The sequence below is a fragment of the Hemitrygon akajei genome, chromosome 7, assembly GCF_048418815.1.
Source record: "Hemitrygon akajei chromosome 7, sHemAka1.3, whole genome shotgun sequence".
NCBI classification, from domain to species: Eukaryota; Metazoa; Chordata; class Chondrichthyes; order Myliobatiformes; family Dasyatidae; genus Hemitrygon; species Hemitrygon akajei.
This window is the reverse complement of record NC_133130.1, coordinates 39,931,972-39,944,189: the sequence shown is the minus strand read 5'-3', so window position 1 is coordinate 39,944,189 and position 12,218 is coordinate 39,931,972. Positions and strand designations below refer to the sequence as shown.

At 41.7% G+C, this 12,218-nt stretch overlaps 1 protein-coding gene across 2 annotated transcripts in view; it reads right to left on the bottom strand.

Moving 5' to 3' along the window:
• Positions 1-12,218, bottom strand: part of prkcea (protein kinase C, epsilon a) — a 602,180-nt gene that overhangs the window by 228,683 nt on the left and 361,279 nt on the right. For both annotated transcript variants that reach the window (XM_073050688.1, XM_073050689.1), the window contains exon 7: positions 3,238-3,380. In XM_073050688.1, the coding sequence (XP_072906789.1) occupies positions 3,238-3,380 (143 nt within the window). The remainder of the gene's footprint in view (positions 1-3,237; positions 3,381-12,218) is intronic.

The window sequence follows — 12,218 nt, the reverse complement described above, 5'->3', positions numbered from 1 at the left end:
TAGAATGCCTACAAGATGGCTATTCAGAGCAGTTTGTGGTTGAGTCCATGAGAGGAATGTTAATGCTGGATTGTGTGTTATGTAATGGCCCAAATTTGATTAGGGAGCTTAATGTAAAGGAACCCTGAGAGACGGTGATCAGAATATGATAGAATTCACGCTGCAGTTTGAGAAGCAGCAACGAAAGTCAGATGTATCAGTATTATTGTAGAGTAAAGGGAATTACAAAAGCATGAGAGAGGAGCTGGCCAAAGTTGATTGGAAGGGAACACTAGCAGGGACGATGGTAGAACAGAAATGGCTGGAGTTTCTGGGAGGCATTCCAATACAGCAGAAAAGTAGTATGCAGAATGAAGAAATATTCTAGAGGGAGGATGACACCACCAGTACAAACAAGGGCAGTCAAAGATGGCATAAAAATAAAAGACAAGGCATAAAATGGCAAAAATTAGTGGGAAGGTAGAGGATTGGGAAGCTTTTCAAACCAATAAAAGGCAACCAAAAAGGCCATAAAGAGAGAAAGGATGAAACTTGCAGATAAGCTACCCTATAAAATAGAAGAGAGCACAAACAATGATCAGATATATAAAGAATAAAAACAAAACAAAAATGGATATCGGACCATTGGAAATCATGCTGGAGAGGTAGTAATGGGGGAACAAAGACATGGCAGACAAACTTAAGTATTTTTCATCAGTCTAGCATAGACTGAAGATTGGCTGATTGGCAGGAGGCAAAGGGAGCCTTTTTGGCTGCTGGGGACAAGTGGTGTGCCACAGGAGTTGGTGGTGGGATCGCTTCTGTTCACATTACATATCATTGATTTGGGTGAAGGAATTAATGGCCATGTTTGTGGACGATAGAAAGATAGGTGGAGGGGCAAGTAGTGTTGAGGAAGCAGGGTGTCTGCAGAAGGAATTGCCATAGACAGATTTGGAGAACAGGCAAATAATTGGCAGATGGAATACAATGTATGGAAGTGTATGGTCAGGCATTTTGGTAGAAAGAATTTAGAGTGAACTATTTTCTTAACAGGGAGAAAATACAAAAATCCAAAGGTGCAAAGGGTCTTGGGAGTCCTCATGCAAAATTCCCTAAAGGTCAACTTGCAGGGTGAGTCAGTGGTAAGGACGGCAAATGTAATGTTAGCATTCACTTTGAGGGGACTAGAATTCAAAAGTAAGGATGTAATGCTGAAGTTTTACAAGGCATTGGTTAGACCACACTTGGAGTATTGTGAGCAGGTTTGGACCCCTTCTCTAAGAAAAGATGTGCTGACATTAGAAAGGCTCCACTGGAGGTTCATGAGAATTATCCCAGAATGAAAGGGTTAACGCATGAGCTTTTGATAGCTCTGCGCCTGTACTTGTTGAAGTTTAGAAGATGACAGGTGTTCTCAGTGAATACTAGTGAATATTGAAAGGCCTGAAGAGAGAGGATGTGGAGAGGATGTTTCCTATCGTGGGGGAGTCTAGAACCAGAGGGCATAGCGTCAGAATAGAGGGACATCCATTTAGAACATAGAAAACCTACAGCACAATACAGGCCCTTCAACCCACAAAGCTGTGCCAAGTATATCCTTACCTTAGAACTACCTAGGCTTACTCATAGCCCTCTATTTTTCTAAGCTCCATGTACCTATCCAGGAGTCTCTTAAAAGACCCCATCGTATCCGCCTCCACCACCACCGCTGGCAACCCATTCCATGCACTCACCACTCTCTGTGTAAAAAACTTACCCCTGACATCTCCTCTGTACCTACCTCCAAGCACCATAAAACTATGCCCTATCATGCTAGCCATTTCAGTCCTGGGGAAAAGCCTCTGACTATCCACACGATCAATGCCTCTCATTATCTTATACACCTCTATCAGGTCACCTCTCATCCTCCATTGCTCGAAGAAGAAAAGGCCGAGTTCACTCAACTTATTCTCATAAGGCATGCTCCCTAATCCAGGTGATGTCTTTGTAAATCTCCTCTGCACCCTTTCTATGGTTTCCACGTCCTCCCTGTAGTGAGGCAACCAGAACTGAGCACAGTTCTCCAAGTGGGGTTTGACCAGTGTCCTATAAAGCTGTAACATTACCTCTCGACTCTTAAACTCAATCCCGCAATTGATGAAGGCCAAGGCACCGTATGTCTTCTTTATCACAAAGTCAACCTGCGCAGCCGCTTTGAGTGTCCTGTGGATTCGGACCGCAAGATCCTTCTGATCCTCCACACTGCCAAGAGTCTTACCGTTAATGCTATATTCTGGCATCATATTTGACCTAGCAAAATGAACCACCTCACACTTATCTGGGTTGAACTCCATCTGCCACTTCTCAGCCCAGTTTTGCATCCTATCAATGTCCCGCTGTAGCCTCTGACAGTCCTCCACACTATACACAACACCCCCAACCTTTGTGTCATCAGCATATTTACCAACCCATTCTTCCACTTCTTCATCCAGGTCATTTATAAAAATCACGAAGAGTAAGGGTCCCAGAACAGACCCCTGAGGCACACCACTAGTCACCAACCTCCATGCAGAATATGACCCATCTACAACCACTCTTTGCCTTCTGTGGGCAAGCCAGCTCTGGATCCACAAAGCAATGTCCCCTTGGATCCCATGCCTCCTTACGTTCTCAATAAGCCTTGCATGGGGTTCCTTATCAAATGCCTTGCTGAAATCCATATACACTACATCTACTGCCCTACCTTCATCAGTATGTTTAGTCACATCCTCAAAAAATTCAATCAGGCTTGTAAGGCACAACCTACCTTTGACAAAGCCATGCTGACTATTCCTAATCGTATTATCCCTCTCCAAATGTTCTTAGGATTGAATTTAGGAAACAGATGAAGAAATATTTCTTTAGCCAGAGGTTGCTGAATCTGTAGAATTCATTGCCACAGACTGCTGTGGAGGCCAAATCATTGGGTATGTGTAAGGCAGAGATTGATGGGTTCTTGATTAATCACGGCATCACAAGTTATGTTGAGAAGGCAGGGTAATGCGATTGAAAAGGATAATAAATCAGATGTGATGTAACAGTAGAGAAGACTTGATGGGCCAAGCGACCTAATTCTGCTCCTGTCTTATTATCTATGGTCTTAGATTGCTTTTGAGTATTATATTCGACAAAAGTCATAGGAGCAGAATTAGGCTATACAGCCCATCAAGACTGCTCTGCCATTCCATCACGGCTGATGAAATATTGTGAGGCTAATTATCAGAATTAATGCTTTACCTTTTTTTTCCTTTGCCCACTGTTTGTAATCTTATCTGGAGTGACACCGAGATCTGCTAGCACCTTTGCTATCCCTCTAGCATCGACTCCACAGTTTGGTGCTACATTGGACTCACAGCGTCTGTGGACATTCATCTTGCATACTATATAAAGACATGGAAACAGTTTATTAGCAAGCTGAGAATTTATTTGCTGTTGAAACATCAATTGTTAAAGTTTTAAAATGCAAAGCAATCCAGAAAATGCTAAAACATGATTTCTATTTTTGAAAATAACTTTTGTGGTATAATGTTTCTGAAAAAAATAGAATGTAAATTAATATCATGAGTGCTCCTTTCCCAAGACAGTAGAAGCCAATTCAAAGGAATATTTCATCGAATCTGATTGTTGGTCTTTTCCCCCCATGTGATCTTCTATTCATCACAGGTTCTGTGAGCTACAACAAGAAGTTGAAATGTATTGACTGCACCCTGAATCCTTTTCATCAGAATTGTATTGCGAAAAATGGCAACAAGAAAATGTTTGCCTTGTATAAATAAACTTCAGCAAAGTACTAAACAGAAAATAAACTGGTGAATTCTTGATGTCAATGGCATCGTGACCCTGTGGTTGTTGGCAAGTAGTTGTGTCCTTGATGTAACAATTAAAGCTTCATCATAAAATTTCTAACAGCTTTCTCAATTGACTTCGTTTGACTTACTGGACTACATCTTAAACAGAACATATGTCTAGGTTTGATTTGAAGCTTCATTTTCTGAGAGGGTGGGAAAATAAATGGACTCTGAACTGGAACTGTTTGAACAGATTCCCATGATTACAAAAGAAATACTGAAACTGGTGGCCAATGCCAAATAAAACAAAACACAAGTGAAGCTTTTATTCCATAATGGCATCTTTTAATTATATTTTAATAACTTCTAGATGTTTCTGATTTGATTAAAGGAAAGAAGATCTGAACAAAGACCACTGATGACTGATTTAGTTGAATATTTGTGGGAGTGCTCCTCAGGCATGACCCTCCTCTCCACTGAGGAATTTTCTAAGATGCAGTACATCAAGAATGTTGCATTGATCATTAAGGTCCCTCGCCATCAAGGACATGCTGCCTTCTCATTTCTGCCATCAGGAAGAAGGTACAGGAGCCAGAATACCCACACACAACAATTTAGGAACAGTTTCTTCCTCTCTGCCATCAGATTTCTGAATGGTCCATTAGCCCATGAACAATTTTGCAATACTTATTCACCTTTGTAATTGATATAATTTTATGTCTTTGCACTGCACTTCTGACACAAAACAACAAACTTAACAAGATATGCCAGTGATAACAAGTCTGGTTCTGATTCTGAAAGTACTGGTAGGAAGAGTTTCTTACAGTTATGATTATTTGTATGGAACGATAGAAATGTAAATTAAGCGCTCCATTACAAAAGTGAAATAGGAATCTTTGCTCTAAAGATTTCCATATGAAATAATATGCAGCATAGCATCAACTATGTATACATATATATAATCTTGATCATGTCGGGGAACTCAAAATAGAAGTATTACACCCTGGGAAATGTTTCATTGATAGCGTAGTGGCCTTTCTGGTTAGAGATACCAGATGCTTTGGAATGTGAGCTGGGTCCTTGTTCGGTGTGACATGAAGAGAGAAGATGCTGGAGAGAATTGGTCATAGGACACGACCCAGTGGGGAGATGGTGATTTGATGGAGCCCGGCAGTGAAATTGACTGAGGATTGGTGAATTGAGCCCCAACTGGTGCACATTTGGCTGTTTAAATATTATGGGCCCTTTTTGTTTTATTTTTCTTTACTAATCCTTAAGTTAAGGTTTGTAAATTATACATTCATTTAGGTGTATAAGATGATGAGAGGCATTGATCATGTGGATAGTCAGAGGCTTTTTCCCAGGGCTGAAATGGCTAGCACAAGAGAGCATAGTTTTAAGGTGCTTGGAAGCAAGTACAGAGAAGATGTCAGGGGTTAAGTTTTTTTTTACGCAGAGAGTGGTGAGTGCGTGGAATGGGCTGCCGGCGATGGTGGTGGAGGCGGATACGATAGAGTCTTTTAAGAGACTCCTGGATAGGTACATGGAGCTTAGAAAAATAGAGGGCTATGGGTAACCCTAGGTAATTTCTAAGGTAAGGACATGTTTGGCACAGCATCGTAGGCTGAAGGGCCTGAATTGTGCTGTAGGTTTTCTATGCTTCTATAAATGTAATTCCTTTAATTGTTTGGAATGTGCTGTCTGTTGTTTCTTGGCGTTGAGTTGCAACAGGGTAGCATCGACATAAACCGGGGTTTGGGGTAGGAGAGCTGACTCAACCTCACGGGTTTGGCTGGACAGGTGTGTGCCTTCCCTAGACTTATGCAGCCAAGGAATCCAGCGGGATTTCAAAAGCATTGCTTCAGATTGACTGTCTCCCCTCTCGCTGTGGAAGGAGTGATTTCTGCCTTTCCCTTGTTAGTGAGAGACAGAACCTGAGGAATGTTGAAATGTTGGCGTGAACTGTTAGTTTTTGATGTACTGTAGACCATGGTCTATCTTTGGGGTCTTCGCTGTTCCTTGCATGGTGGGTGGTGGGAATGCTGATGCTTTCCGCAAGACTAGGTTGAAGGGGAGGGTTGATGCTCTTGCTGCTGTTTGTACATGTGAGGAGGGTTAGAGGGCTTTGAGGTTCTTATGATTTATTTCCCTACACTGTATTCTACCTGCCACTTCTTTGGCCATTCTCCCAATCTGTCTAAGGCCTTCTGTAGACAATCTGTTTCCTCAACACTACCTGCCCCTCCATCTTTGCTGCTTATCTGGTTTTCTAACCTAAAAATGGATTGTTGTGTTCTGATTGGATAAATCAGTCATCTCGTTTCCCATGATTATTATTTAAAACCGTCAAATGAGATTCTAGTGCTCATAATCGGGTTGCTAGTTCATATGCACATTAAGGTCCCCATGATGATTATATTACTCCTGTTAAATGTGACTCTAATTTCTTGATTTATATCATGTCTTACATGACTGCTACTGTTAGGAACCTATAAAGAACCCCCAGTGATATTTCCTGTCCATTGCTGTTTCTTAGTTTCCTCCAAACTGATTCTGTACCTGGATTTTCAGAGTAATGTTACTTCCTCTATCCTGGCTTTATCCATTCCTTCAATATCAGGGCCACCCATTCCCTTTTTCTATTTTGCTGAGCTCTTCTAAAAATTAGGCATCCTGGAATATTCCATTTCCAATCATTTGAAATCCCACTTTGAGGAAGGTTATATGAATACAAATTGCCCTGTCATTGATATGAAAGAAGTTACTGAGATGGGAGATTAAGAATGCTAACTGGTACATTCGGAGATAGCATCTGCTGCCTGAAGTTACAGCTGCTGACCCATTTTCAGTTTCCCCTCAAGGAAGCAGGTCAATACTATGAAACAGGTCTCTGTTTTTAATCACTCTGGACACATCGAGCTGAGGAAAACTGGATATCCTGAAAATGAATGAGGGAGAAGTGGAGGGAAAAGACAAAATTGAGGAGGAGATAGGAAAAAAGGAGTGCAGTGGAGGCAGAAGGACACAAGCCGTCAATTTCTGCCAGCAAGTCCAGAAACACTTGTCTGACTTGTTTAAGATTATCATCACATGTGCAAAGCACCAACAGGCACTGTCTCCTGCATGAAGGTGATTCAATTTGCAATTGCAGATCACTTTCAACCAGCTGAAGTTTCAACTCTCTGCAAGTCAGATCTGCTCCTTTATTTTGTTTCCTGGAACAATTTTCCCTTAGGGATTCAATGTCATTAAATAGTCCCCTACAATAATAATATATAATCCACTCAATCACTAATCCCACGTTGATGTTTAATGTTTCCCTCAATGCAAAACAGAATAATTGCTGACGCAATAATGATCACTTTGAAAAATATTTCCATTATATCTGCAGTTGAATTCCTGCGAGTCAAATTTCATCATCCTCTCCTATTCATTCACACTTTGATATCCAATTTTGCGATTCAAATTGTCCTCTAAACAAGTCTATCTGGAACAGCGTCCTAATTTGAAATACAATCTGGAAAGCCTCAGGCCTCAGAATCCTGTTATGTGGATGGACATGCTGTGGGTGACATCAAGAGGAAGCAACCGAGCTGGATTGTTGGATATAACGCCTTTCTTTACAACTTTGTTGAAATGGATATCTTATCAGTTTTTACTTATTCGTGTTTTTTCCAGAGAAAACGTTTGAGTATTAACTCCTCTCCCCTTCCTCTTTCTTTTGTTGTTTCCTTCAAATGCATTTGCTTTTTGCTTACTAATTCTGTTGAAAGGCTTGCACACATGATATCTTAACCTGTCTTCATTTTATGGATGGATATTGATAACACTGTGCCTTCCTAACATATTATTGCCCCACAGACAGCTTTTCCAATTTCGTAATAACTGACAAGGGTTTTGTGTGGTTTCTCTGAATGTTCAGCTAGGGTTGGTCCATTCTTTCTATGTTTTTATTGATCAAAGCTCTTTTATTGATCAAAGCATTTTCATTTTCATCGACTTGTAAGGTTACCACCTTCTCTTATAATGACTGAAAAGGGATTCATCTCCAAATTTTCTGCTGATTTTACCCTTCTGTGAAAAAGACAAAAATACTGCACACTCTTTGAACAACTAAAATTTAACACAGTTTTCTGTATTGGTAATTAGTCTGTTCACAAAGGAAATCGGATGCTGCTACACAGTATCTCACTTCACAGATGCTGCATGCCTTTTCCAGCAGTTCTGACAAGGTCTGTTTTTATTTCAGATTAATGGTGTAGGCAGCAGGTTTCTTTCATTAATATGTGATTGGCAAAGTCATTGAAACTTTTCCCATTAACTGAGCTTCCACATGACAACACAGTAGCCAACATTATCACTGTGACCATCCTCAATAATAACAATTATTACTATTATTCTGATCAAATTTATTATAAAAGTATGTATATGTCTCCAAATAATACCTTGAGATTCAATTTCTTGCAGGCACCTACAGAAAAATAAAGAAAAGAAACAAGAGAAAATCTGCAGATGCTGGAAATCCAAACAACACACTCAAAATGCTGGAGGAACTCAGCAGGCCAGGTAGTATCTGTGGAAAAGAGTAAACAGTCGACGTTTCGAGCTGAGACCCTTCATCAGGACAGGTGAGGAAAAAGGTGAGAAGTCAGAATAATAAAGTGTGGGTAGGGGAGGAAAAACATTCAAGGTGATAGGTAAAACAGGGAGAGGGGGAGGGGTGAAGTAAAGAGCTGGGAAGTCAATTGGTGAAAGAGATAAAGGGCTGGAGAAGGGGAGAATCAGATGGGAGAGGACAGAAGGACATGGAAGAAAGAAAATGGGGAGGAGTAGTAGAGGGGTGTGATAGGCAGGTAAGGAGATAAAGTAAGAGAGGGAAATGGGAATGGGGAATGGTGTAAGAGAGGGGTGGAGTTCATGACATCAGGTTGGAGACTACCCAAATGGAATACAAGGTGTCGCTCCTCCAGCCTGAGTTTGGCCTCATTGCGGCAGTAGAGGAGACCATAGACTGACATGTTGGAATGGGAAGTAGAACTAAAATGGGTGGCCACTATAAAGAAATAGATTTCCTGGAAAACTGTACACGACAAAGACTGACAACATCCATTATGCAAAAAGAGGACAAATCATGCCAATAATAAATAAGTAAATAAATAATACTGTGAAAATCAGGGGTAGTACTTGAAAGTGGGTGTACAGGTTGTGGCGTCAGTATTGAGGTGAGTGAAGTTATCCACACTGGTTCAAGAACCTAGACAGGTTGAGGGTAACAACTGTTCCTGAAGCTGGTGGAGTAGGACACAAGGCTCCTGTACCTCCTGCCAGGTGGTCGGAACAAGAGTAAGGCCAGGATGCTGAAGGTCCTTCATGATTGACACTGCTTTCTTCCGGCCGTGCTCCTTATAGATGTGCTCAGTGATGGGGAGGGCTTTGCCTGTGATGGACTTGGCAATATTAACCAGTTTTTTCAGATTTTTCCATCTGTGAGTGTGGTAGGTTCAGTGAGGATAGAGGAGAAATTGTCTTTGGTATGGAAGCAGTTTAGGGCTTTTGGAAAACCCTTAACTGCCTCCATCCTGAAGACAATAATGCGGATGCTTGCCTTGTCTCTGAGAAGCACCTAAACACCTCTTATTCTCCTTTGTTGGTCACAACTCTCTGGATGTTTGATAGTGCTCTTCCAGTGAGAATATTGGCATGTGGCCTAGTGGGCAAGGCATCAGACTAGTAACCTGAAGGTCACTGGTTCGAGCCTCAGCTGAGGCAGTGTGTCTGTGTCCTTGAGCAAGGCACTTAACAACACATTGCTCTGCGACGCCACTGGTGCCAAGCTGCATGGGTCCTAGTGCCCTTCCCTTGGACAACATCGGTGGCGTGGAGAGGGGAAGGCCTGCAGCTTGGGCAACTGCCGGTCTCCCATACAACCCTGCCCAGGCCTGCGCCCTGGAAACTCCAGGCGTAAATCCATGGTCTCTCGAGACCGACGGATGCCACCACCAGTGAGAATATACTGTACAAGCTGTTGACAGTTGCCAGTGACAATTCTGGAGCAATCATTCAACAATGAGGCTATTTTTCTCTCTTGGACAACATGTTCTCAGTAGGGCAATACAGTCAACGGACATTTCATGCTGCTACATTGGGCAGTATCAATTGTGCATGCTGTCAATCAGAAATATAAACAGAAAATGCTAGAGATAAGGAACAGGCCAGGCAGCCTACAGCCAAATAACAAACAAGAAAAATGTGCAGATGCTGGAAATCCAAGCAACACACAAAACGCTGGAGAAACTCAGTAGGCCAGGCAGCATTTATGAAAAAAGTACAGTCGACGTTTCAGACCAAAACCATCAACCAAAGGCCAATCTGGTTGAATGGGGCTAGGCTATAATACCAGAGGCTTGTAATTGTGGCGATAAGCAAGCTAAGCACAGTTTGAGATCTTGTTGTGTCTAACTCATGAACATTTCAAAATGAGGACATGGGAGGGGCTGCACATGGATCCAAATAACAATTGCACCAAACTATGCACAAGCATTTCCCCGAGTCTTCTCAAATTATGAAGTTCTATTAATTCCTAAAACATCACGCATAAATGTCAGGATTTATTATATTTTCTGTTAGCCTGTTTTCAACACATCAATTATCAGAAGCTTTCTAACGTAGTGAACTGTCTCCTTTCTTTTCAGTATTACTATTTGCAATGCCTCACTTATTTTACAGAAATCTGTACGTACAACCTTATACTGTGTTTAAAGATTATATCCTCCTGGGTTTAGAAAAGCCTTCTCTTGATTTTGGATTAAACTCTCAAAGTGAAAATGTTTTTCTTAGTAACTGGTAGGAAGGTCAAATAATAAAAATGAATTATCATTTCCTTTTACACTGGGGAAATATTTTTTTTATTTATAGAGCATGAAGCCATACAGGATCAGAACAAACCATTTGGGCCACTGCGTCTGTGCCAAGCCGATCCATTTAGTCCCATGTCTACATTAATTCCACATCCCTCTGTGCCCTGCTAGGTCAAACCTCTTTAATGATGAAATATCTCTTGAATGTTGTTCCTGTTCTTGCTTTCACCACCTTCTCTGGCAGCTGAATCCAGATACCAACTACTCTGTGTGAAACACTAACCCCTCAGATCTCCTTTGAACCTCCTGCATCTCACCTTAACCCAATGCCCTCCACCATGAGAACTGGGTATCTACCCAATCTATGCCTCTCATAATTTTATATACCTCTATCGTGCAACTCTTTAGCCCCCTTTTTTCCAAGAGAAAGCAGATCAGGCCTGATAACTCAAGCACTTCAATCCAGGTAACATACTTGAGAATCTTTTCTGCAGCCATTTTAGCTTAAACACATCCTTCCCAGTGTGGTGATAAGAATGGCACCTAGTATAAGAGTGGCCAAACCTTGTACACATCTGACTTCCAATATAACTCGGAGTCCTGCCATGTGCAGAAGTTCGCTGATGACACGGCCATAGTGGGGTGTGTCAGGAATGGACAGGAGGAGGAGTATAGGAAACTGATACAGGACTTTGTGATATGGTGCAACTCAAACTACCTGCGTCTCAATGTCACCAAGACCAAGGAGATGGTGGTGGACTTTAGGAGATCTAGGCCTCATATGGAGCCAGTGATCATTAATGGAGAATGTGTGGAGCAGGTTAAGACCTACAAGTATCTGGGAGTACAGTTGGACGAGAAGCTAGACTGGACTGCCAACACAGATGCCTTGTGCAGGAAGGCACAGAGTCGACTGTACTTCCTTAGAAGGTTGGCGTCATTCAATGTCTGCAGTGAGATGCTGAAGATGTTCTATAGGTCAGTTGTTGAGAGCGCCCTCTTCTTTGTGGTGGCGTGTTGGGGAGGAAGCATTAAGAAGAAGGACGCCTCACGTCTTAATAAGCTGATAAGGAAGGCGGGCTCTATCGTGGGCAAAGTACTGGAGAGTTTAACATCGGTAGCTGAGCGAAGGGCGTTGAGGAGGCTACGGTCAATTATGGAAAACCCTGAACATCCTCTACATAGCACCATCCAGAGACAGAGAAGCAGTTTCAGCGACAGGTTACTGTCGATGCAATGCTCCTCAGACAGGATGAAGAGGTCAATACTCCCCAATGCCATTAGGCTTTACAATTCAACTGCCAGGACTTAAGAACTTTTTTTAAAGCTATTATTAATGCTTTTTGAGTTAGTGATTTAGATGCATATCATATTATTACTGAGTTAAGTATTGTATGTAATGAGTTTTTGCTACAACAAGTGTATGGGACATTGGAAAAAATGTTGAATTTCCCCATGGGGATGAATAAAGTATCTATCTATCTATCTATCTATCTAAAACAATGCTCTGTACAACCCTACCATGACACCTTCACACTTATACTCAGTACTGCAGCCAATAAAGGCAAGCAAA